This window comes from Vespula vulgaris, chromosome 1 (genome assembly GCF_905475345.1).
Source record: "Vespula vulgaris chromosome 1, iyVesVulg1.1, whole genome shotgun sequence".
NCBI lineage: Eukaryota > Metazoa > Arthropoda > Insecta > Hymenoptera > Vespidae > Vespula > Vespula vulgaris.
This window is the reverse complement of record NC_066586.1, coordinates 11,149,416-11,175,109: the sequence shown is the minus strand read 5'-3', so window position 1 is coordinate 11,175,109 and position 25,694 is coordinate 11,149,416. Positions and strand designations below refer to the sequence as shown.

The window sequence follows — 25,694 nt, the reverse complement described above, 5'->3', positions numbered from 1 at the left end:
AGACGTGATAATTCCGTAATCGAAGTAGTTTCATATCTTAAACAAGTTCACATAACATAATAAACTGTAAAATATAATTGTCATGAAGTGTAAGTAATAAAAATAAAAACAAATAACACTTAACATGTGTATAAAAACGATGATTCTGTAATCAAAGTGGTTTTATATCAGAAACAAGCTCGTATATCAAGAGGAAGATAATAAAATATAAATAATAATCGTAAACTCTAGTAAGCTCTTCTAAATACGACGATGAATTTTCATAATCAAGAGATTGTTCGTATTAATTGATTTACGATGGAGTAATACACGTTACGAATCGCGTATCGAGAACGAGGCGATGCAAATCGACGTTAATTATATTCTTTCGATAGATACTGCAACGAGCATTCTTCCCACGATAGTTTCATTCATGTAAAACCGTACGTGATATACCGTGTGTTCCACATATCAAGAGTATCTCCTCGTTTGAAGGATCTTCGTGTAATTAAAAAGCGTAACTAGTTGCATCTTTATTACCGATATTGATCGACGTACATTATGGATGTATATAAGTCAATGAAGTTTGTATAAATTTACAAATAATGAAGAGTAACAATACTAAAACAAATATCACGCATAATTTATATTTTAGAATATTTTTTAATATATATGACATTTCTTTCTTTCTATTTTTTTTTGTAATATAATTTATCTATGTAAAAAATAAGCCAATGCAATTTTTCATAAATTTTATAATTCTTTCCACGAAGTTTATTAAATAAAGAAAAAGAAAAATCCAAATCGATCGAATGACGGTAAGAACGTGTAAAGATATAATACATGGACTATACGTGTTGGAAAATCGATTCGTTACAAAGGAAACGATGTTCCAAGCAAGTCTGCTTGATTCAAAGACCCGTAGAATCAGCATCTCGTTGTGCCATGACAAACGAAGACTACGACTACGACGACGACGACGACGACGACGACGACGAAGACGACGAACGCGTTGGTAAGGTGATAATGGAGAAACTTAAGAACCAATCCCACGGTCAAACTCACGTTGACTCATCGACCATGATCTCCCAAGGTCGTTCGTGGCGCAAACCTGAGAGTCGTTTCACTTCGCCGGAAGGAAACAAGTTGAAACCTTGTAAACATTCGCTTCTCTACATCTCGGTTCCGTAATCCTTTCGATAATCCCACTGATGGGATTCCAAAACGATCGAGTACTTACGTATATATCATATATACCGTATAAATCTATAGGTATACGTATATATTTATACATATATGCGAATGCGTATATATTCATATATGTGTATAAATGAGTGTGTTAAACGTATGTGCATACATATGTGTATGTATAAACTACGCATACGTGTATAGATAGACAGTTAATATGTATTTTTAAATATACGTATACGAATATTATGGACATATGTGTACGCGTGTGTATAAGTAACGTCGAAAGAAACGTCGAGACGACACTTCGATCCTCGAGTTGCGCAACCAACAAGTAGAATTATGAGAATCACCATCCTGGATATTATGACTGGACACATTGAGTACTATCGGGATTGGCGTTTATGCGTTTTGCGGCCGTCCGTTGCATTTCTTCGCCATTTCTCACGTCGTGTCCCTCCCACGAGCTCGAACGATCTTACTGGACAAGAATAAGAAACTTCGCACGGTTATACTGGTGCAATAATTCTCAAATCACGAAGAAACGCCTATCCCGAGATACGTATTGTAAAAATAAACGAACTTGTAGTTAAATAGTTTTTCGTTTTCTTTTTTTTCTCGTTTGTTCTTTGCCTTTTTTTTTCTTTACACATTTCATTTAAAACGTTTATAGGTGTCTTTTAAAGACGTTTATGAGATCATAATTATAAATAACTCCATGAGTAAGATCAATAAAAATGTGACCTTGTAACTGTTTGTTTGTTTTTCTTTTTTCTGAAATAGATCACGAAATGCGTCAAATGGTCATATCATTGGTAAATAGTCAATATGTGTTATACAAAAAAAAAAAAAAGAAAAAAAACGAAAGGAAACGAAAAATCATGAAAGTTTTCGAATAAATAACTGGCAGCGCGTAAAAATTCTTTTCTTATCGCGAAGAGAACAAAATCGTTCAATATCGTAGATATATATAGTCGTCAAAGTTTTATCCTCTTACTATGGTTATCAGCTTAGCAAGATCGATGGCCCCTTCGGTAGCACGAGAAGTATTCCGCGGTCTTTCGTTACGACCGACAGCTTGAACGGGACAAGAATATCGAGGTAGCCGCTGGGGACGAAGAAGAGGAACGAGTCTGAAATCCGGTCAGCCGTACGTTTACTATCGCCACCGGAAGTCAGGCGTGTCGGAGAATCCAGTGGTTGCTTCTCGTTTCTCTCTCTTCTCGAATCTTCTCTCAAAGATCTTTTCTATACACGTAATTCTTTTCTGTTTTAACGATCTTTCTTCTTCGTTTATAACGACTATTTCATTCGTTAAATATGCTTCAATAATAATACAATAATATAATAACAACGTACAAATGTACGTAATTCTAAAGACAATTCGAACAATAATTCGAATAAATTTGATAATTAGAAATTAAATTATTCAAACTTAATCTAACGATGTATAATATTAATATAGAATAGATATTAATAATGGCTTTTGAAATTCGACAATAAAAGATCGTAAATTTCATTTGAACGGAATTATGAAAATTTAATAAAAAAATATATATATACATACACATATAAAGTGTATTAATTATGGATTGAAAATAACTGCATCAAAGTATTAAAAGTGATTCTCCGAGTGAACGAAAAAAGAAGAATCAAAAGAAGGAAAGGAAAAAGAGCAATTTCCGTTGAAGGAACTCAACTATGTTCGCATAAATGAATAAACGCATAAGGATATCACGCGTTAAGTAGTCAGACTTGAAGTAAGAGAACCGTTTAAAGAGCCACGTGTAAAAGGTCCGAATGTTGTTGCGTTGTACGTACTTACACCGATGACGACGTGACGATGTCAAGCGTGAAAAATACTTGGAAAGAAGATAGCGGACCACCGTATGACTACCGAGAAGCTTTCAATGCACCGATAACTTTGCTCATCGAGAAGAGGATTCCCGTACGATTTGAGAGAGTTGTCCGCATGGTCATACGGTGGGTGGCCGTCGTTACTGATCGTGTTGACTGCTACTTCTTTTTCGTTTTTTTTTCTTTCTCTCTCTCTCTTTCTTTTTCTCTCTTTCAATGGATCCAGTTTGAAGAAGAAGAGGAAGAGGAAGAGAGCTACTTAAAACGGAATCCGTCGAAAGCATGGATAGCAACAACTTCCACGAGAGATGGGATAATCCGAATGTAATGTGTCGAGGTTTACGCTTTCGTTACAAAAAAAAAAAAAGAGAGAGAGAGAGAGAGATAAAGGTACTTTAAAGATACCGCTTTTATCAACGACAAACGATCGCTTTCTAAGTATATACTTACATTCTTCTTTTTTTCTTTCTTTTTCCTTTTGTGAAACATTTAAAATTCCTTCTTTCTACCGATTATTATCATTTCATGGAATTTTCTATCACTGTTGTTGTCTGACCCCGTACAACGATAATTCGTTTTATGTCAAGATATTCGAACATGCGTCTTTGTGATAATGATTACGTCCATGTACGGAAAGCGTACATTAGAATCACGTACGAATCGTGAACGTGCGAGGAACTTCGAGCGTGAGTCGCGCGTGAAATGCATGAGATAGTCGACGTGTTAATATTCAAGATATAGGATATGGTCTGAGAGAAGGTGGAAAAGATCGATCGTTCATAACGATTTTATCTTGATTCTAGAAGGTGAGATTATTCGCCGAAGTTTTCTTTTCTATTTCTTTCTTTTTTCCAATCCGTCTTCTTCAATAGAAACGACCCAAAACATAGAATAATATTCAATAATCTTATCCAACAATAGAATTTTTTCTAATACACTCGAGAATTATTTTGTTAAATTTATTTGATATTAATATTCATTAATTATATTATATAAAATAAATCTAAACATAATATTAATGTTTTAAATTGCATACACAAATATTAATCATTTAATTAATTATTATTAAATCGTATTAAATTTAATAATAAAATTGATGAAACAAAAGTTTTGTTTACTCGATAGGATACGTTTCGATCGAGTATAGAGTTATACGGTATGGAGTTTGTGTAACGTATAGTACGATCGATTAGAATTATATTAAACATGATATTGATCAAATAATAATCATAACTTCTTTTGGAAAGTTACTGCCATTTTTTCTAGATTTTATATGAGATTTTCACATAATTGTAGTATAATTTCATTAATGATCACTAAATTTCCTTTTGAAGTTTTTCAATGATTTGCGAATCGTTGACGTAAACTCGACCGTTGACCTTTGACATGGCCCAAAAGAAAATAATTCAACGACGACATATCGCACGATCTTGGCGATCAATTGACATAATTTTGTAAACAATTCTGCCTTTGAACTTCAATCGTATCGTATAAAAACAGTTATCGGGAGGATGCGGGTACCATTTGACCGATATTGCGTTTCATATATGATTTTAATCGATCATACCATATGTTATGGTGTAACATACACCGTAAAAATTAAAAAAAAAAAATTGTTTTAATTTCTTCTTTTAAGAGAAGAAACAAAAAAAGATTCGACGATTCTTTTTGAAAAATCGTATAAAATCCGTTGAAATTCTCGAGGAAAGTGAAGACGTGAGGTTGTCTTTCTTCAACGATAGATCAATCCTCCCTCATTCTCGAGGATTGCCAAGCGTATCGTTGAAGAATCGAAACTCTCTATACGTTGGACTTGCACGACGGCTTTTCCGTGCGTAGAACGTGACTGTGGGAATGTTCAGCTTGCGTGCAACCGCAGAACCATCGGTGTTACTTCGCGTACGACCGTACTCTACGTTGTCGATGAATAGAGTGAGAGTGAGAGAGAAACAGATAGAAAGAAAGAGAAAGACAGAGAGAGAGAGAGAGAGAGAGAGAGAAAGAGAATGAGAGAGAAGCACACTTATACGATTATAGGAGGAGTATGTTCGAGCAGGTGAATTTTGTATCATTCCGATGACTATGAGTTACACTCGGATATCTGCTTCGATAGGTTTCACGGATGGTCTATTCTCGAACTAATACTTTCTGTGTATGTGTGTGTGTGTACTATTTACTATACATGACCTTTGATGAGTATTAAAACAATGCTTGTTTTTCTACCTTCTATCTTTTTTTTCATTCATCTACATTCAACTGTCTGGGAGCTTGAATTGAAAATATTAAAACATTTTTTTGATATTCATTTGGAAGATAAAAAAAAAAGAAGAAAAGAATATGGTTTCATTCTCCATCACAACGATTCTTTTGTTTCCGTATTTTTTATTTACGATACGAGAAACTGTTGGATTTTAAATGTCACATTTCTGTAATTAGATTTTATTTGTAATTATTTTCATAATGCGTTAACATGTTTAAAAATATCGTAAGTTTAAAAATACGAGAGAATGTTAAATTTCTTTCCACGTAAGAATACGTTCGTTTTCAATAAAAATTAATAGTTCAATGCTCTAACGAAACTATTTGAAGCTGTTAACTTATAATGATTTGTTTATTTCAGTTTATTTTTAAAAATAGAAGACATGCTATTTCACGTAGAAAGTATCGATTGCTAAGAATATGTAACACACTTAAAGTACTTCGGCCTTCTCCGTTTAAGCGTTCCACTATCCTAGAAAAGGGTTTGCAAAACCTTAACGGGTCTCATTCGTCGTATCCGAGGAATGAGTTACAAACGTCGATCGTTCCTTATTCCTCGATTTCTCAAAGCCACGCGAGGTAGAACGAGTTGTTAGAACGCACGCCGATCATCATCCGAACTAGTTATGTAAATGCCTTTGCATTCTTCGCGCGATCTACGAGCAAATCGGCGACGAGTTGCCTTTTCGCACGAAATGAAAGAAAGAAAAAAGAAAAAGAAAAGAGAAATCGAGCGAGAGAAAGAGATCAACAAAGAGAGAAATAGAGATAGACAAACACGGATAAATAGAGAAACACAGATAGACGTACGAATAGTTAATGAGAGACAAATAAATAGATAGATGGAAAAGAGATAGACAGATATGACGGATAAAGAAAAATAGATACAAACAAATAGATGGAGAAAGAGAGAGAAATAAATTGATAGATAAATAGTGAGAGAGAGAGAGAGAGAGAGAGAGAGAGAGAGAGAGAGAGAGAGAGAGAGAGAGAGAGAGAGAGATTAACAAATAGAGAAACAGAGGCAGACAAATAGATAGAGAAAGAGAGAAAAAAGAGAGAGAGAGAGAGATTAGCAAATAGAGAAATAAAAATAGACAAACGAATAGAGAAAGACAGATCGATAAACAGATAGGGGAAAAGAGACAGATAAAGAGAGACAAACGTACGAAGAATGAAAAATTTATGAATAGAGAAGACACAAAGGAGAAAGAGAAAGAGAGAAAGAATAAAGTTTATGTTTCACGAGTAAAAGAGCTCAGTTAAGAAAATAACCGAAAAAAAAGAAAATGGCGAAATAAGGTAAAAGAGAAGAAAAGAGAGAAAAAAATAAATATCACGTGAAATCTCCTCTCCACGTTGTAGGTCCTTTCAGAACTTTCTTTCTACCTCCCACGCTTTTTTCCATTTGCCTGCCATTCGTTCCTCTTTTTTCGAGAACGAGGGTGGCAGAGACGATCGCACCTCGCTTCCAATTAGCGGCCGTTTTCTCACGATAAAATGTACCACCGAGGTCTCTTCTTTTAATTTCTTCCTTTCGTTTCTCTTTCTCTTTCTCACTCTCCCTCTCTTCCTCTCTCTCTCTCTCTCTCTCTCTCTCTCTTTCTTTCTATTTCTTTTTCTCCCTCTTTTTCTCTCCCTTTCTTTTCCTTTTTACTTCGTTTTATGCGTGCAATGCAAACTCACCTTTTCTTTTCCTTTCGCGAGTGCTCCTTACAAACGTTTATCTTTCTCTTCTTTTAAAGCACCGTAAGTTTTTAGGGTAAAATTCACCGAGGGTATGAGAATATGATCGTCGAAGAATGGAGAAACAGAAAAAAATTATTTGTGCGATTTATCGAATGTTTAGTAATAATAAAAAAGAAAAAAATTCAATAACGATTAGCTTATTATTTTCTTATCTTTTCTTTCTTTCTTTTTTTTTGTTATATATATATATATATATATATATATATATATATATATAAATTCTGATATAGAGTTCTCATCGTGAAATCGTATCGTCGAACGAGGACGTTCACAATAACAGGAAAGAAGAAATTATTTCAATTACATCTAATTCGTTTATAATGGGAACACTAAGAAGAGAATTTAGAAGGTATCTGACGAAGATGGAATTATAAATTTTACTATAAGGTCATAAATAACAAATAATGCGTAAATGAAAAATTCTCCATTCATTTTCCCATGCGTAGAGGTGAAAGAAGAAGAAAACGAAGAAGAAAAAAAGAAGTAGAGGAAGAAGAAAAAGAAGAAGAAGAAGGAGAGGAATACGTTTAACTAATTAGTCTCATTAGAGGCGAGAAAGGGAAGCGAACAAGGCATTTTCTATGATCGTTCCAAGCTCAAAGTCGTACACCGTGGCCACGTAAAGATGTTGCATATGGAATATTCCTTTGATTTCTTTTACGATCGCGCTTACGTCTTTGAGGAAAAGAATACAATGTTGTAATTAATGTTTTCGTTATGGAAAATATTAGTCTCCCTTTCTCTCTCTCTCTCTCTCTCTCTCTCTCTCTCTCTCTCTCTCTTTCTATTTCTTTTTCTCTCTATCTTTTCTCCCTTTCTCTCTCTATTTCTCTCTCTCTCTTTCTCTCTCTTTCTATCTATCTATGGACTGTGTTCAACAGTCCGGATGGACGCGCCGAGTCTACGTAAGTATTATTATACCAAACCGGAAAACATTAATTCGCTCGTTAATTGTGTACGATCGCAAAGGTTTAATAGAAAAAGTAACAGATAAATATCTTCTTCTATTGTTAGTATAGATTTAATATTGTAGTTACATTAAATCGTTATTTATTTAAAAGCTACGTATATATATATATATATATATATATATATATATGCGTGTCTACGTACGTATATATAATATATATTAGATAATGGTTGTATAAATCAATCGTTAAAAAGTGTGAAACGATAGAGATTACTAGTATTTTTAATTATTGATATTATAAAGATTTTGAAATATATCGCATTTATATTATTATTTATTTTTATTATCAATTATTATCAGTTATTAATCCATTATCTTTAATAAAAAAAAAATTTAGCATGCTTTTGATTTTATTCCATTTTTCTAAACACGAAACGTTATTTTTAATGATGAATATTATAAAACTATTTTATTCTAAGAATATTATCTTTCTTATTACTTTCTTTTGTTATTAATTGTTATAGCTTATTATTAGATATGGTATTCATTATTGCTATAGTAAAGAACAATTGTAAATAATGATTTTACTACCTTTTCGATTCTCTTATATTTCCACGATTAAAAATTGCTTAATAAAGGTATCTCCTATTGCGGATTAAGGACTATAAAATCGTGTGAACGAATATCTCGTTAATTATCGCATATAAAGTATTTGCGAAACGGCCGAAAGTTCGTCGATTATGAAAACGTGAGCGTAATTAATGACGAAGTAATAATTCTTCATGATTGCGCGCGTTGTACGCGTATTCGACGATTATTCTTTTTGTTAGAAGGATGAATGCAATCGGATGTGTTCTCTCGTGGCTCGACGTATCCCGACGGAACAATTCAATTCTTTGTTCCGTTCGAAATTGCAACATTTATACAAGAGCATTTCGCGAGTTCGTTCGAAACGATAATGTTAAATGAAACAAATTTACAAACATATATAAAAATTTATACTGATATTGAATTTGAATTCGTTCGATAATTCATTCGTTTAATTAATACATTAAATTCCAAAAGAAAAGAAAATTAAAATATAAATATCGAATATCTATCATTATCGCTACGAATGAATACGAATGAAATTCGAACAAAATCTCTAATTTATAATAAATATTGTGTACGATAGTTATATTTGCTCTTTCCAATCGATTTAAAATTGTGCAAGATTTTTAAAATAAAATCTTCAATTACATGAACAAATAAATATATCGAAGTATAAATAGATATACGTATTTATAAGTAATATACATAAATAATAATATTGATTTAAAATACTATGTAATAGTATTACGTAAATAATATTACACATTTAATACCATTTGTAAATGTTCGTAAATAAAAGAAATATTTTATTAAGAAATATTTCTTTAATTATTCAAACGTATTAAATAACGTCTGTCAAAAAATCGATTTGTTAAGATTTGTTTTCTCAACGAGTAAATATAAATATAGAATAAGAAAGAAATGTAAACGTCGATTTATCAATGAATCTTCTTCATCTTTGAACCATATTGATTTTTTATTTTTGAATAATATTGAATTTAATTATAAAATCAATGGCGAACGATCATCGAAGAAATAAGGGAGAAAGGTCTGTCTTTCGTATATCGCAAGAACGTTTGCTCGCCATGTTCGTGTAAAATAAACTGGAATAACCAGAATAAGTTTTGTATCGCAAGATGGCACGTTTCAGGCGAAACGACGAAATAAGAAAATATCAGGGGCGCGTAATACTCAGCGCGTAAGAGAGGCCTCAGGAAATAAAAACAAGACGAAGTGAAAAATAAAGGGACAAAGATGAGAGAAAAACGTATGCGAGTATTTCTCTCTTTCTCTATAAAAGCGGTATATATGTTTACGTCTCCCTTGTGCTCTTTCATTCTCCATGCGAGTTGTATTTACGAGTTAATTATAGGCACCGTTCACCATCGTTGCTCAGGCCCAACCATTTTCGCGAGTATTCGCCCTAACATACGAGAAATGGCAGGTGCGAGTTGTTTCTTATTTCCTCCGTATAGCTGCAAATAGAAGCGAACTGCCGGTTGGCACATGATTGATGTCCGGTAAAAGTTACACCCAGGAAAGTTAGAATTACCGATACTAATTTATACATTTTCTTCTCGACTTCCTTCGAGTTCAAAAGAACGTACGTGATTTTCGCGAGAGAGAGAGAGAGAGAGAGAGAGAGAGAGAGAGAGAGAGAGAGAGAGAGAGAGAGAGAGAGAGAAGGAAAAAGAAAAAAAAGAAAAAAAGAAAATCGTACGAAAATAACAAATAGAATGTATAACGGAAAGAAATGTTACGACACGAGAAAAAAGCGAGATAAGAAAATAATAATGATAACAAAATGAAATTAGAGAAATTTCACTCGGGTAGACTATAGATAGGTAGACGTACGATAGGAAAATCATTCGAAAGTTTTTGTAAACTTTTAAGATAAAAGAAAAGAGAAAAAGAAATAAAATAGTCGCTGAGAGTACAGCATCCCCGCATCCCCGTTCGTGTAGAAAGCGCGTCACGAAAACGGATAACACGAGTCGTTATGACGAATGCAGTACGAGACCGTATACCTTTCGTTTATCGGCAAAGTGCATTTCGGAGTCGTATCCTACTCGTAACGATAAATATCCAGCTTGTCCTTCTAACGCTCGGGTAAGACAATTAATTGCTACGTTGCTTCGCGTTGTTCGTCTTCTCCTCTTACCACCTTGATATCGCTTTGCCGTTGGCTGCAAAACGAAAGACAGAGAAAGAGAGAAAGAGAGAGAAAGAGAGAGAGAGAGAGAGAGAGAGAGAGAACAATAAGAAAATAAAAAGAACCTAATATTTCTGGGATACCGACGTGAACTAATCCCTTACATCGACGCTCCTCCGTCCAAGTAATCGGATGCCGGATCGGTCCGAACGTTAAACCAAGATTAACGATGCTAATTCGTAATAGTAATTAATCGAACGAAAGCTTTCTCTCAGAAAAGTTTCAAGAGATTCATACATCGTTGATTCATAAAGAGAAGAGTTTCCAAACGCATAAAATTATAATAAGAAATTACAAAGAAATAAATTCATTTAGTGAGTTAAGTTCATGCGAATTGTAAAATCATGAATTTTCTAAAGGATCTATGCTAAAAGAGTTAAATTTTATTGTACCAACTGTTGAGATTTAAATTATTAATATTAATATATAAAGAGATTATTTAATACAATTATTAACATTTTGTATAATATACATCGTTGATACATTATTCAATTAAATCAAAAAGCCTTTGAATATTTTCTCTTATTTTTCACATTTTATTTGTTATTGATCAAAAGTATAATAATAAATCCTTCTTTCGATCTTACTTTTTATCATCTCCATTCAAATAAATTTACTATCTTTGAAGGAGAATACGAATGAAATTGTCTCAAGTATTTATGCTACAATTTTCGATATTAACTCGCATCCAAATGTGTACCGAATATAGTGGAAATAAAACATAAAATATCTTAAGTGGTACGATTTGGCGACCAACTCTTTCCTACAAATACATACATAATATATATAAACGAGTATCCACATGTCCACTTTGCGAGGACATATGCTAAATGTTCTGGTCGGTTACTCTCAAAGGAGGTCTCATTCTTTCAGTGGGTCCCACTTGTTCGACAATCTCACCCTTGTTTCTCCCCCCTCCCTTCTTTATTCTTTATACCCTACGCTTTTCTCTCGATGAGAAGATGTTAGGCAAAAGAAGATAGAAAAAAAGAATAGAGTGACATATATATATATATATATATATATATATATATATATGTATGTATGTATGTATGTATGTATGTATGTATGTATGTATGTATGTTTGTATATGTATATAAATACTAGTTATATGTGTTAGTACGCATGGTGACCACATGTCGGATAATGTGAATCCTTCGAACGAATCGTAAATTCGCTTATAAGAGGATCAATAGTAAGAAAGAGTAAGAATAAGATAGAAGGAGAGAAGAACAATGCATCTCACGCGGTGAGGAACGAAATATCGGCGCCATGGTATTACCGAGTGTATCAAACAACGATAAATTCTATCGGCAATATTATTACAGGCGATAACCGTCGCCGCGGTAGCCAAGCTTGTCGTCCAGCCACCAATTTATCGTTCCTTCTTGATACGTTGCGATACTTTATTACTGGCTCGCCTGCTTATTTCGCGTCCTTGCGGGTGCATCTTCGGAATGCAACCTACGACTTGTTACGATACTGACTCCTTATTCTTCTTATTATTATTCTTCTTTTTCTTTTTCTTCTTCTTCTTCTTCTTCTTCTTCTTCCTTATTCTTTTTTTATATTTCCATTCTTTCTACTTCTCTACTATTGCTCAGTATCCCTACTCTTCAATCCTCTTTGTACAATGGACGTATAAATTTCTCGCTACGTCGTGTAATGTAACGTTTTGTAGACTCGCCGAGTATAACTTTGAAACGTTCGTGTGGTTGCTTCATGAAGAACATAAAGGAAAGTTGAGGAAGAATGGCTAGATAAATTTTTTTCGAATAGAAATCGGTGAATCGAGTTTCTATATTTGTAGGACTTGTTGTTTTATGATTAGTTATGAATTTGTGATGTGTGTGTGTGTGTGTATACATATCTATAATTTTTTTAAAATATCTGAACGTAAATTATATAAACTCGAACTCTTTTATGACACCCATCGACATATTTCTATATATGACAAGTACTTTATGACAACGTGAAATAAAAACTTGAAGAAATTAAAATGAAATTATCAATACTTATATGATATAAAAGTTAAAATTTTTAATGTCCTAATAAAACCATATTTATTTTGATTTTAATAATATTTTACTTTAATACAAAATTATTAAATCATAAGTAAAATATATATGAATTTTGGATAAACAAATGTGTGATAAAAATATTGGTATCTTTAGTAAGAATGATAAAATACGAATTATAAATAAAATTTTTCCGCATTTTAATTGGGAAACAAAATATCATAAATAGTCGTAAAAATGTTATTGAATCTATTTATTAGAATATAAAGAATATATTTTAATTCAAACTCCTACACATACACACACTCATACATATACACACAAAATTTTATATACAAAACACTTCCTAACTAAATAAGTCTTTATATAATGAATAAGTCTTTCGAATAAAAATGATCCGAATTAAAGAATCAAAGTTAGAATCATTTTTACTATAAAATCATATTCAAATTTTTAATGTACTCATTACACCGAATGTTAAAAAAAAAAAGAAAGAAAGAAATAGAATCTGCTCTCATTCCTTTCAAGTGGAACACGTTAAGAACGGTAGCTCTCTTGATAAAATCTTAATCAAATTTATACTCGCTCAAGTTTTCCGGCTTCCATCGTAAGCAATTATTTGTGATATGTATGAATGATAATGCATATAAACGGCCGTACGTGCATACATGTATAATATATCACGTGGTAGTCGAAAAAAAAAGAAAAAAGAAAGAGAAGAAACAAAAAGGAAGAAAAAGAAAAGAAAAAAGTGACTCTCGCGCATTCTTTGCGGCGTTCTGTAACGCTTCAGGAATGTATTCTCTCAATTTGGGACAATCGAGTTGGAATGCGGGGCTTCGTCTGGCGGTTCTGGGCCTCTGGAGAAGAAACGATGCTCTTACGATGGGGCTAGGGCAAAGAAATGAGAAAAGAGAGAAAGGGGGAGAGAGAGAGGAGATGGAGAATGAATGAGTGTGAGAGAGATAGAACGTACTTACGTACGTACGTACTGTTTCCTTCTAAATCGTGACTCACACGAGAAATATACCAACTCTAAAGAGACGAACCCAACGACGAGGTGAAGCATAAAAATGTTCTTTTTGTTACGTTTCACTCTACTTCTTCTAAACACATACTACGAGCATCGCCATCATTGTAATTATCATTATATTATTATATCACTATTATATTATTGTTTTATTACTGTTATTAACATTTTCATAATTATCTGATGATGTCATTGTCGCTATCGTCATCGTCATCTTTATCGTCATTATTTATTATTATTATTATATTATTATTATTATTATTATTATTATTATTATTATTATTATTATTATTATTACAGGATAAACTTTCTTTTTGTTACATACGACTCTATTTTTATCATACATGCACTAAAATTATCATCATACTCGTAATTATCATTATATTATTATTATCACTATTAAAATTTCATGATTATATTATTATTTTGCAATTATTTTATTGTTAATATTATTGTTATTATCGTGAAAAATGATAGTAACTCAAACAGTAGTCCAATATCCTATTTTCACATTTATGTATTATGTATAAGAATAATATATATATATATATATATCTTTTTCATACTATCTTTTTCCTTTTCAAATTTTTTTTCTTTTCTTTTCTTTTGTAAATTACCAAGAAAACAACAATATACCAAGAAAATTTGTTGCTTTTGAAAATCTACCTGTCCAATTGTAATACCGTACAGGTATATCTTTTTTGTTTCCTGTTTCTTCTTTTCTTCTTCTCCTTCTCTTTCTCTTTCTTCATATTGAGATCGTTAGAAGGCGTTGATATTTCTTTTCTTATGTAACAAGTCCCAAGGAACCGTTTTCGAGATCGCATTCCATACAGCCACCCTCGTAAGATAGAAAAGGAGAAAGAGAGATAGAAAGAAAAAGAGAGATAAGAGAGAAAAAGAGAGATAAGAGAGAGAAAGAGAGAGAGAGAGAGAGAGAGAGAAAGATGAGATAGAGAGAGAGGACGAAGGCCACGTTTTCATTAACCTTCTCTCGATCGGAAGCTTGGCCAGCTTGGAGTGGAACGCAACTTCGTGACTCATCGTTGGAGCTCTCGAGGGAATTTCGATGGATTTTTATTATGATGTTTTGCCGGGGAAGAAGAAGAAGAAGAGGAGGAAGAAGATCGAATAACTCAAAATGGAGAGAAAACAGGGATAAAGCAACATGCACTTACTTATCTGTTATACTAAATCAGGATGGCGTTTTTATTACAAGTACTTAGAATGATTAAAATTTTGTCGACAGTTCGAACAATTCGAAATTTTTCTATATAGGCAATGTTTTAAATTTATCTATGTTAACTCGTGATACAAATATCAAGATAGTCTTTTTGAACTTTAAAAATTTTAGAATTTTATCATTTTTTACCCTTCTTCGTTCCAAATAAACATGAATCGAAGCATAAATAATTACTTATGTTAAGTTCGTAATGTTAAGTTCGTAAACCTATGTAATTGTTTTTCTTTTTTCTTTTCTTTTTTTTCCTTTTTTCATTCGATATACCAATCCATTTCATTTAATTTCGATTACGTCTCTACAATAGCACTTCGATTTCAGGAGGTTAATTAATCACATTGTCATTATTGGCTACCCTAATTGAAATTTAATTGACTCAAACTCACGTACGCTAATTATCTCGTGGGGGTCAGACCCTTTCGAACAAACCTAATCGTTTTTCTATGTTAGATGTCGATCAGTTCGTCGTCTAATACACAGTTGAATATCTAATGTATATAGAAAGCGCTTTATGTATGAGGTCATTCGAACGTGTTTACATACGCTACTATCTGTGTAAATATAGAAACATTGCAAAAGAACTTTGAAATTCGTGTAAATAAACGTATAAATAAAATATCTCTCTAATTTAAATGTTTAAAAATCGAAAACGTGCACATACATACGTATCTACAACTTTGTCTTTTCTCTTTTTATTTCCTTTTCTTTTTTGAAATAAAAAAAAAATATATATATATATATAACGAGATCCGATAATCTAAGAAATTTGTTCGATCGTAACAACAATATTAACAATATCAAATATGTACCTGATCATCCTTCAACGATATATTGTTAATATCTTCATGAATCAACGTGACCTCTTCGCATATGGTATTTGTTGTTTCTTCGTATAATGTGTTTGTAGCCTCTTCAGAATACTCGGAATCTTCATACTTCTTCTTTGGCGAAGGCGTTAAACAATTAGTCGAGTTTACGACAACGCGTACTATTTTATTGATTAACGACATGAGGAAACAATCAAACACGTGTTTCGCATTTGGTAGACGAACGATCGGTATTACACTATGTTATGTACGACGTCGGCAGTCGAAGGTGAACTGATCGCAAAAGCAAAATAAGAAAAGGTAGGTAGAAGAGGAGAGGAGAATCGCGAGTCAATTCGAGCAACGACGTGTTTTGACGTGTCTGAAACTCGTAAGGGTAGTGGTTACGTGTTGTATGTATACAACGTTATTACATATCTATGTATATACTTTGAAGGGAAAACGTGTTTGCTGATCTTTTCGCTAACTTCATGTACGTTAAACCTAACTATATTTTCTATTTTCTTTTCTTCTTTTTTTTTTCTTCTTTTACATGTTTTATCTTTGCCAATAATAATACGGCTGTATTTGAAGATAATGTAATGTGAATATGAATAAAAGGTGCGTCGTATTTTATTTATCATAATTTATCGATCAAAACAACGCAACGATCGATACTTTAAAAATAATATTAAAAAGTATAAACAAACTATTTTGTAAGAATTATTTAGGAAAATTATTTATCGTTTATTATAATTTATCATGAAAGTTAAACGATTGTAAAATGAATTAAAAGTGAATTGTATTAAAAGTAGACTTGTTCTAACGATAAATATTATTTTGTATTAATCATTTAAAAATTATGTATTATTCATCATAGTTTGTAAAAGAAGAGAAACGATGGTTACTTTAAAAATGATATCTACTATAAAAAAAAAAATTTTGCCTAATGAGAAACTATTTCTTAGTAATTATATCCAATTTTTGTATTATGTAAAAATATTATCAAAGAAGAATAACAATATAATTTTTTCTCTCTGTATAAAAATGAATGATCATAATTGATTTTATCACTATCACATATAATTTGTGTAAGGTTTGAAATATATTATTTGTAATTATCATAGACTTAACATTATACAGGATATTTTTAAATTTTCCATAAATCGAACAGCTGTATCGATATTATGGAAATTATATATTATTTATGAATAAATTAAGATCTCAGCTTTTTAAAAATGCTATTCGATAAAGTATTTTTATTTCAAGATTCTGATACAACGAAACGATTGATATTACATAATTTAATACAAAAAAAAGAAAAAAGAATTAATTGAAAGAGTATTTGAAAAAATTATGTTCAAAGAATAGACTTCGTCAAATTATTGGGATCTAAAAATTGTCTTATCTCTACGTATTCTCATCTCTACGTATTGTTGCGAAATCAATAAAACAAAATACATTTTTATCGCTATAAATTCCACGTAATTCGTTAGAATAAAAAAAAAAAAACAAAACGAAAAAAAAGAAAAAAAATGAAATAACGCTTTCCTCAGCTTTCTGAAAGTCATTGCTCTCATTTCAAGAGATCGAATCGTTTCGATATAATTGACTTACTTTCAACAAGAGAATCTTAAAGGAGACGATCGAAAGAAATAATCGTAGGAACGAGGGAAGCTATCAATCACGATTTCTCTACTACGATCAATACAGAGGTGGAAGAGAGAAAGAAAAAAGAAAAAAAAAAAGAACGCAAAAGGAGAAATAAAAGATACTTTACCATCGTTCGTATATCTCTTCCTTTAGCATATTCGTTCTATATTGTTAACCTTCGTAATAACTTGCCTCATAAATTCCAAGGCGGCCTTTTACGCGAAAGTATTCGCTCGATGCGTGCTGCGTATTTTCAACGAGTCGATGCAACCAGATAAGACTGGAGCAAAACAATGAAGATCATCCTAAAGTAACGAGAATTCTTTCTTCTTTCGATAAAATTTTACGAGCGTGAGTACGAAATGATTGTACAATAAGTATGTACGTATGTACAATATATAGGTATAAGAAACAGAAAGAGAGAAAGAGAGAGAGAAAGAGAGAAAGAGAGAGAGAAAGAGAGAGAAGGAAAAAGACAGATAAAAGATCTATGGGAAATGGAAATCGTGAAATCGTTACGGCATACCGAAGATGTACGATTTCCTTTCGTTTACAAAGCGATCTCCTTTTCCCATTCTTTTTATGGAAGGTCGCTATTCCTTCTGGAATATATGCATGTATGTACATAGTTATGTATGTCGTACAATGTGTCTATGTACTTTCCTTACCTTTACCGTGGATACTAAATGCGAAGCCGTCCTCGAAATTATTCTAAAAGTGGCTTGGATCGGGAATTTGTGTATTACGAAGGGAATACGTATGTAGTTTATGCGTGAGATCTTTTTTCTTATACATAGCTTTCCTTCTTTCCAAATGTGTAATTCAAATGTATCTGCACGTTCGATCATAATCCTCGACGACAAAGTATTCCACTTTTTTTCTTTTCTTTTTTTTTTCGTTTTCTTTTTAATCGAAACCTACGATGCTGTTTTAACATGAGAGTTAAATAATGAGTGTTTTAATAACACGAGATAAGACGAAATGACAGAGTTGAATGGGGAATTAATAATATCGTTCGATTTGCTGATATTTGGAAATTTTGATGATGATGATGATGATGATGATGATGATAAGAATAACAACAATTAATATCAATTGATATTAAAATTATGATAGCGATTATAGTTATAATAATAATAATAATTATTATTATTATTATTATGTAATATATAATATATAATTGATTGATTATTAAAATGAGTGATGGATTATCATAATATATAATTTGTAGAATATTATATAATAATAATAATATTATATATAATATTATTATATTATAAATACAATAATTTTGATTGGCATCATTGAATATAGTATTATTAATTAATAGAATTATATTATGTTAATAACGACAATTGCATTATGTTATATAATTAATTAATTTTGTTTCTTTTATTATGAGTTAATATTATTTGAATAATAATAAAACATAATAAATTGTGTAAATCGTTCCAAGCTCCGATGATTATCCGTATGCCTTTTATGGATTTTCTTGTTCGCATGAGACGTTTCCCAAGTAAGTACCTCGTCGTGACGTAAGAAATGCAATTTGCGGAACGCCGCTCGATCCTTTGCGTTTCCACGCTGCGGAAGAAAAACTTTATTCGTCGTTAGAGAATAATGCCTGAACTCGTTCTGGATTAACGAAGAATGTCATCCCCCTTTCACGAGTTCTTCTTTTTCATCTAGTCATCCGGATTTCTAATTCTATTTAAACGATTGAGCCTTGACAGGTCGTAGAATCGATGAGAGACTTGGCAATTCATTACATTTTTATTTTCCATAAATAGGGTAAACCAATTAAACGAGAACGTTTTGATTGCTTATTAAGAAGAAATAATTATATAAATATCATTGCGATCATACTTTTTTTTCGATCTTCCTTTCTAATTATTAGTATCGTTCATTCGGAATATTATTTATTAGATTATTTATTATTATTTTACAATTCTATCGTATATTTGAATGATTCATTCTTTCTTATCTTACTATTCATATTATATATTATATATTTATGTATGTATAGTATACGATTGTAATTTATAAATAATAAATAATACAAATTCTACGAGTATTCTTATAGATACGAGAATAGATTATGATTATGAATGAAAAAAAAAGAAAGAAAAAAAGAAAGGAAAGGAAGAAAGAAAATTACTAAGCACAAAATAAAATATTGATTGTTTATGAAGAAGAAACGATAAAAAAATTATCATTTTAATTACCTCCTTTTTTCCTTTCTAATTATTAGACTATCGTTCGTAAATGATAAAAAACAAGGTTTAATTGTTCGAGCTGATGAATAATTTAAAAAAAACGGAAAGAAAAAAGTTTAGAATAAAATAAAAACAATTTTTGTTCTAGTAATATCGATTGATCGACGATCGAGAGAAAGAGGAGGGAGACAGAGAAAGCTTTTTCTCGATCGTCACGGTGATATCGATAAAATTGATCTACTTTTTCTTTGATGACAGTAGAGTCATTCATGCTGAAACGAGAGATAAATGGTAGATAAGAAATCTTGCGATTTATTTGTGATTATTATAGAGCGATGAATCTATATTTGTTCTAAATAGAGATAAATAGATAGATAGAGAGAGAGAAAGAGAGAGAGAGAGAGAGAAGGAATATGTATAAATGATAAGAAAAGAAAAAGTGTTTTTCCAAATAAAAATAATACGTCGTACAAATATTGATGAATTATCTTTCGATCATAACGCGAAGAGAATTATTATTTACTCTAATTCGCTTAATTAATCGCATTAAGTTTAATTATTACATTTACATAGTTAGAATTTACGAGTATATATATATATATATATATATATATATATATATATATATATATATACACACACACCGTAAATACACCGTAAAACGTACTAATCGAATGGACAGATGTTAGTATTTATGTACATCCCTTTTGACTTCTATAAACTCAATGTTAATGACTATGCATTGCGTTGGAAATTCAATTAACGTTATCATCCTATCTCATTTTACTTTAAACGCCGACAGGAAACGAATCCCTAGAGTAGGCCACGAATATAGCTAACTCGATGATAAGTGCAGATCTATTCTCTTTCTAAATTGAAAATACAAAATGGAAGAATCTTTAGAATCAGTTTAAATTGAAATTATAGAAATATCGTCTAAATAAGCATAGGTTTTATCAAAAGTACAAAAAGTGCAAAGAAAAAAAAAAGAAACAAAAATGATATTCAATATTTAAAAAGAATAAAGAACTTTATTATTATTTGATAAATAAAAAAATTTCATAATTTCAATAGAGAAGAGAGAACAATTATCAATTTGATCCATCGTCTAAACAAGTATATCATTTATCAAAAATTCGATGCAAAAAGGAAAACAAAAATGATATTAAATATTTACAAAAAAAATCAAGAAATTTATGACTATCTGACAAATAAAAAAATGTAAATTTTAATAAAGAGGAGAAAAGGATTATCATTTTGATCCTTCGTCCTATTTCAAAGAAACTCGTTTTCACGAATTAATGTATTATCGACATCGAATTATTTTCATCAATTTGTTCTTATTTTCCTTTCATCTCAAGATCTGCAGGCGCGACGGCAGCAATCGTACATACGTATGTGTCTCGTCCTCGTTTTGAATCGTTCTACCTCATCCAATATGTGAAATAAATTGAGAGAGAAAATACGATGACCATCGTCGATAAATATTTGAGAAAGGAAAGAGCTTTCCCATGATCGAATGAAGGAAAGCATTCGAGGGTGCGTTTCCCGCCAGTTGTAGAGACATCGTCGTATGTGTTTACTCAACGAATTCATAATATTTGGAACGACAAACTGTCGACTAAACGATCGCACTTCTCTCTTTAAAAATAGAAATTGGGCTCTTTAATCGTACAATAAATGTCTACTAATCTTTACGTCTTTTTTATTTCTTTATATTTTTTCTAAGAAATAAAAATTATTATCTATTTTTATCATTTCTTGAATAAACAATTAATTATTTCTATTCCATTGACGATCTTATTCGTCTCTCTTTTTCTTCTTTTTCTTTTTTTTTTGAATTAAAATCGATAAGATAATATCGATCGAATACTTTAATAACAATAACAAGTGCGATTTCAGGTCAACGCAAGTCACGTGTAAAGTTTCCGTTACGCAAGATTAACGTATCGGGTCAGTGATACCTTTTTTCCCTTTCCTTCGTCAACGTCCTGGCTCGTAGAGAAGAAAAAAAAGGGGGAAGGAGAAAAAATATATATATTATCCAGGAAGTGGGCGAGGAGATGAAAAGTTGCACGCTCGGTGAACGTAGTGCGAGAATGAACGCGTCACTTAGTTACGAATTTAATTAAAGACGTACGAGAGAGAGAGAGAGAGAGAGAGAGAACTTTTAGTGTTCTAGTTTCGCTCTCTTGAAATCCATGAGAATTCCTTCCAAGTTATTTTAATTGAAGCGAAGAAGCTTAATTGCTCTTTTTAAAATACGAAAATATTTATGATAAAAGTTCCGACTTAATTATATCATTTTAACAATGTCTTTTGTCGACGTTTATTATCGAGTTACCACGATGAAGAAGAAAAATGCAGAAAGATAATCGTATCGATGTTCAGACAAGTAACATTTTCAAGAAATAAATCCGACGAGAAGATATAACGGAGAGAAGGAACTCCTTCGAATACATGCTACATCTTTTCGTCTTGTATGCACAAAGATAAGACTAGCTTTGTCGGCATATGTATACTACGTGCTACGATAAAGATTTTGTATCTTACTCTCCTCGTGAAGTGCAACGGACAGACCACTTAGATAAGGGACAATGAATATATTATATTATCGTGTCCTGAGCGTATACACGATTTTAGATTTATTATAACTTTCTAAAACTGAAAATACGGAAATTCGAAAGTTCTCCAATTGAATTTGCGACGAATAAACGACGAACGCCTTTAAAAACGAAACGATTAAAATGATCAAATGTAAATTATAGTTGTATCGATAAAGGGTTTTTTGTTCAGAAAGAGAACACCTATGTATATAGTTTTCTCGAATTGATTAGTATAAAAATATATCATAAAATAAAGCATGCATCGTTGAAAACGAATAATTCAATGATATGGACATATAATGTAAATCTGAACAGCTTTTTTTCTATTTATTATTTCTTTTTAATTTATAATCTAATAATTTACTGCTACAAAATAATTTATTATGATTTATGAAAAATTATATGACAAACACGACTTAAATTTACATATCTTTATAAGTGTATTGTTTAAGACTTATATATTTATTCCATTAAATATGGTTTCTTAATTTAAGTTAATCAAGATCAAAATTTATTTTCTTACATATATAAAATCATATATAAAAAATATATCATAATATAAAAAAGCATTGAAAAAGAAAAAGAAAAAGAGGAAAAAGAAGAAACAATAATCTGAATATCTCAAAAAACTGACTTAAAAAAAATATCATGTGGTTCAATTTTGTCTTGTAGATAACACTTCTTTTTTCATACCAATCAATCGAAAAAAAATATATATTTACCTAGGTGTTTCGTTTTAAATGACACGCCCTCTATATATTCCAAGTATCAACGATGACTATCTGCGATGAAGTAAAATCTTATTCGGATATTAATCATGCGAGTACACACACACACACAAATATATAATACGTAACTATACATAGATAAAAGTACGGTACGTACGTAGAACTCGGCCCGTGAAATGTAGCACGATGTACGATACCTATGGATAAGAGCATAATTTCCTATAGTTATTCTCTCTCTCTCTAAATTCGTTATGGCCTCTTTATTGCGATAACGGTACACACCTTCTCGGTCGTACGCGTATGCGGTAGCCTGCAGCGAAGATCGTTTATGTTTCCAGGTAAAACATCTTATACAAGTAGTAGCGTGCACGAGAGAGTCCATGGAAACGTATAACTCGAAAGCTACTGATTTATGAAACGTTCAAAACAAGAGAATCCACCGTCGATTCGTTTTACGCCAACTAAATGGCCACTAAGCTTATTAAACTCACTATATTCTTTTAAATAATAAAATTCGGTAAAAGTGTTGAAACGCACTCGTGCTTCTGCTAATGAAAATGAAGCGAAGCAGAAACACGTGGAATACTATAAAGCAACGGACAGAAGTATAGCATCGTCGTTCCTTCGTGTGCTCTCACATAATCACGCTAATTGCATTAGATATATAACTATATCACGCTAATTGCATTAGATATATTACTCTTTATTATTATTATTATTATTATTATTATTATTATTGTTATTATTATTTTATTATTATTATTATAAAACTTACTTTTAACATAATCATATATACTCTTGTATATTATTGTTATTACTATTATTATTATTATTATTATTATTATTATTATTATTATTATTATAAAATTTACTTTTAACATGATCATAAGAGGTATTAATACACTTTTGTATATTTATAAGGTATTAATCAATTTATTATGAATATGAAATAATTATTTAATATTATTTGAAAATCAATTAGATATTTATTATGTCCTTACAGAATGCTACATCTTCACCCCTTAAATGCATGTAAAGAGGAAGAGATAAAGAAAAAGAGATAGATAAAGAGGGAAGAAAAGAGAAAGAGAAAGAAAGAGATAATCGCGGAATTATAACATATTAATAAATTCATTGTAATTTAATGCACATATTATTAATTAATTTCAATATATCTCGTCAATCAAAATTATAATGACGTAATATTTATAAATTTATTTAATTTATTTAATAACTAGTATATACATTTTTTATCCTAAAAGTTTCTCCAAAGAATAAATCATATATTAAAGTATTAACATTCTTTCTCTTTTATCATTTTTTCTCTCTTTTTTTTTTACAATCATTAACTTCACACATTCAATACTATTCTTAATTTTGTATGACATTGAAGTTTGTATGACATATATATATATATATTATAAAAGAGAGAAATAAAAAAGAAAGGGAAGAATAAAGAAAGAAAATTATTACAATATTACAAAACGTTGTACATATATCAACTCTATCGGTAAACTCGTTTATTTAGTTAGCTAGAACGGGATTTGGCCTGACTTTCAGTGTCGACATATAAAAGAGAAAAAGAGGGAGTAGCAGAGCGGCGTGTTCATTCAGTACCGAACGTAGGAGTTTCTAGACGAGAGTTAGACTAAACAAAGGAGTTAGGTCAGATTTAAACACGACCATAAGCGAACATTACCGATGCCTATTCCACTCGCTTTGAGTGAGTAAGAGACCGGTCCGAGAGTTAGCATAGAGAGTTCGATATCTTTTATCCCCCCTTCTCTCTCACTCTCTCTCTCTCTATCTATCTTTTTCTTTCTCGTGTAATACGCAACCATAGTGTAATAGTTTCTAGTTACGAGGTTTTGCACTATACATGACTTGCCCTTCGATGCCACTTTTGCACATAGATATACACACACATCACAACTTATGTATATACATATATATGACATATACACACACACATATATATATGCACACACATATAAGTAAGCAATATGTAAAAGACGTATTCTTAACTAGCATCTAGAAACCGCCATAACGTGTATTAAATGCAACCGGCTTTCGTAATATCTTCGGCGCCGAGGCCCGATATTATAGCGTGAATCCTAATGGAAAAGTCCCTGTCCTATGAAATATCGTCTACCTTTTCTATTTTTCTTCTTCCTTTTTTCTTTTTTTTCTTTTTTTCTCTCTTCTTCTTTTTTAATCTTTTCCTTTTTTCCTATATCTTTTCATCGTTTGCAGTAAGACGAGTTTACATTCTCCCCGTTTGATTTCCACGAAAAGATTTTTTTATTTTCTTTCTGCAATCATCTCGTCGTTTTCTTTCCCACCTATATTCATGGTGTGTCGTAAGTCAGGATGAAAGTATTAAAACGCTTCGAGTTATCGCTTCTACGAGTGTGCTATAATCGAACGATTCACGATGCAGCTACGAATAATAACATAATAATATTGAGTGACACGATGGACTGACGAACTTGCATTTTCTATGTGTATATATATAACCCATAGATTTTATTCGTTTGTATTTCAAAACGTATACATACATATTTCAATATATTTCTTGTAAAACGTACACAATATTAACATATAAACGATAATTACTTTCACAAACATATCAATTAAAAATTATTGTTTCCG

At 31.2% G+C, this 25,694-nt stretch overlaps 1 protein-coding gene across 4 annotated transcripts in view; it reads right to left on the bottom strand.

Annotated features, from left to right (window-relative positions):
* The window catches only part of LOC127064990 (signal-induced proliferation-associated 1-like protein 2), an 86,885-nt gene that overhangs the window by 17,287 nt on the left and 43,904 nt on the right, over nucleotides 1-25,694 (bottom strand). Inside the window, exon 1 of one of the 4 annotated variants that reach the window (XM_050996749.1) lies at nucleotides 15,843-16,400. The exons of the other annotated variants lie outside the window; for them this stretch is intronic. Within the exon in view, the coding sequence (XP_050852706.1) occupies nucleotides 15,843-16,043 (201 nt within the window). The 5' untranslated portion in view covers nucleotides 16,044-16,400. Of the gene's footprint in view, nucleotides 1-15,842; nucleotides 16,401-25,694 lie in introns of those variants that run through there. 4 annotated transcript variants of the gene reach the window in all.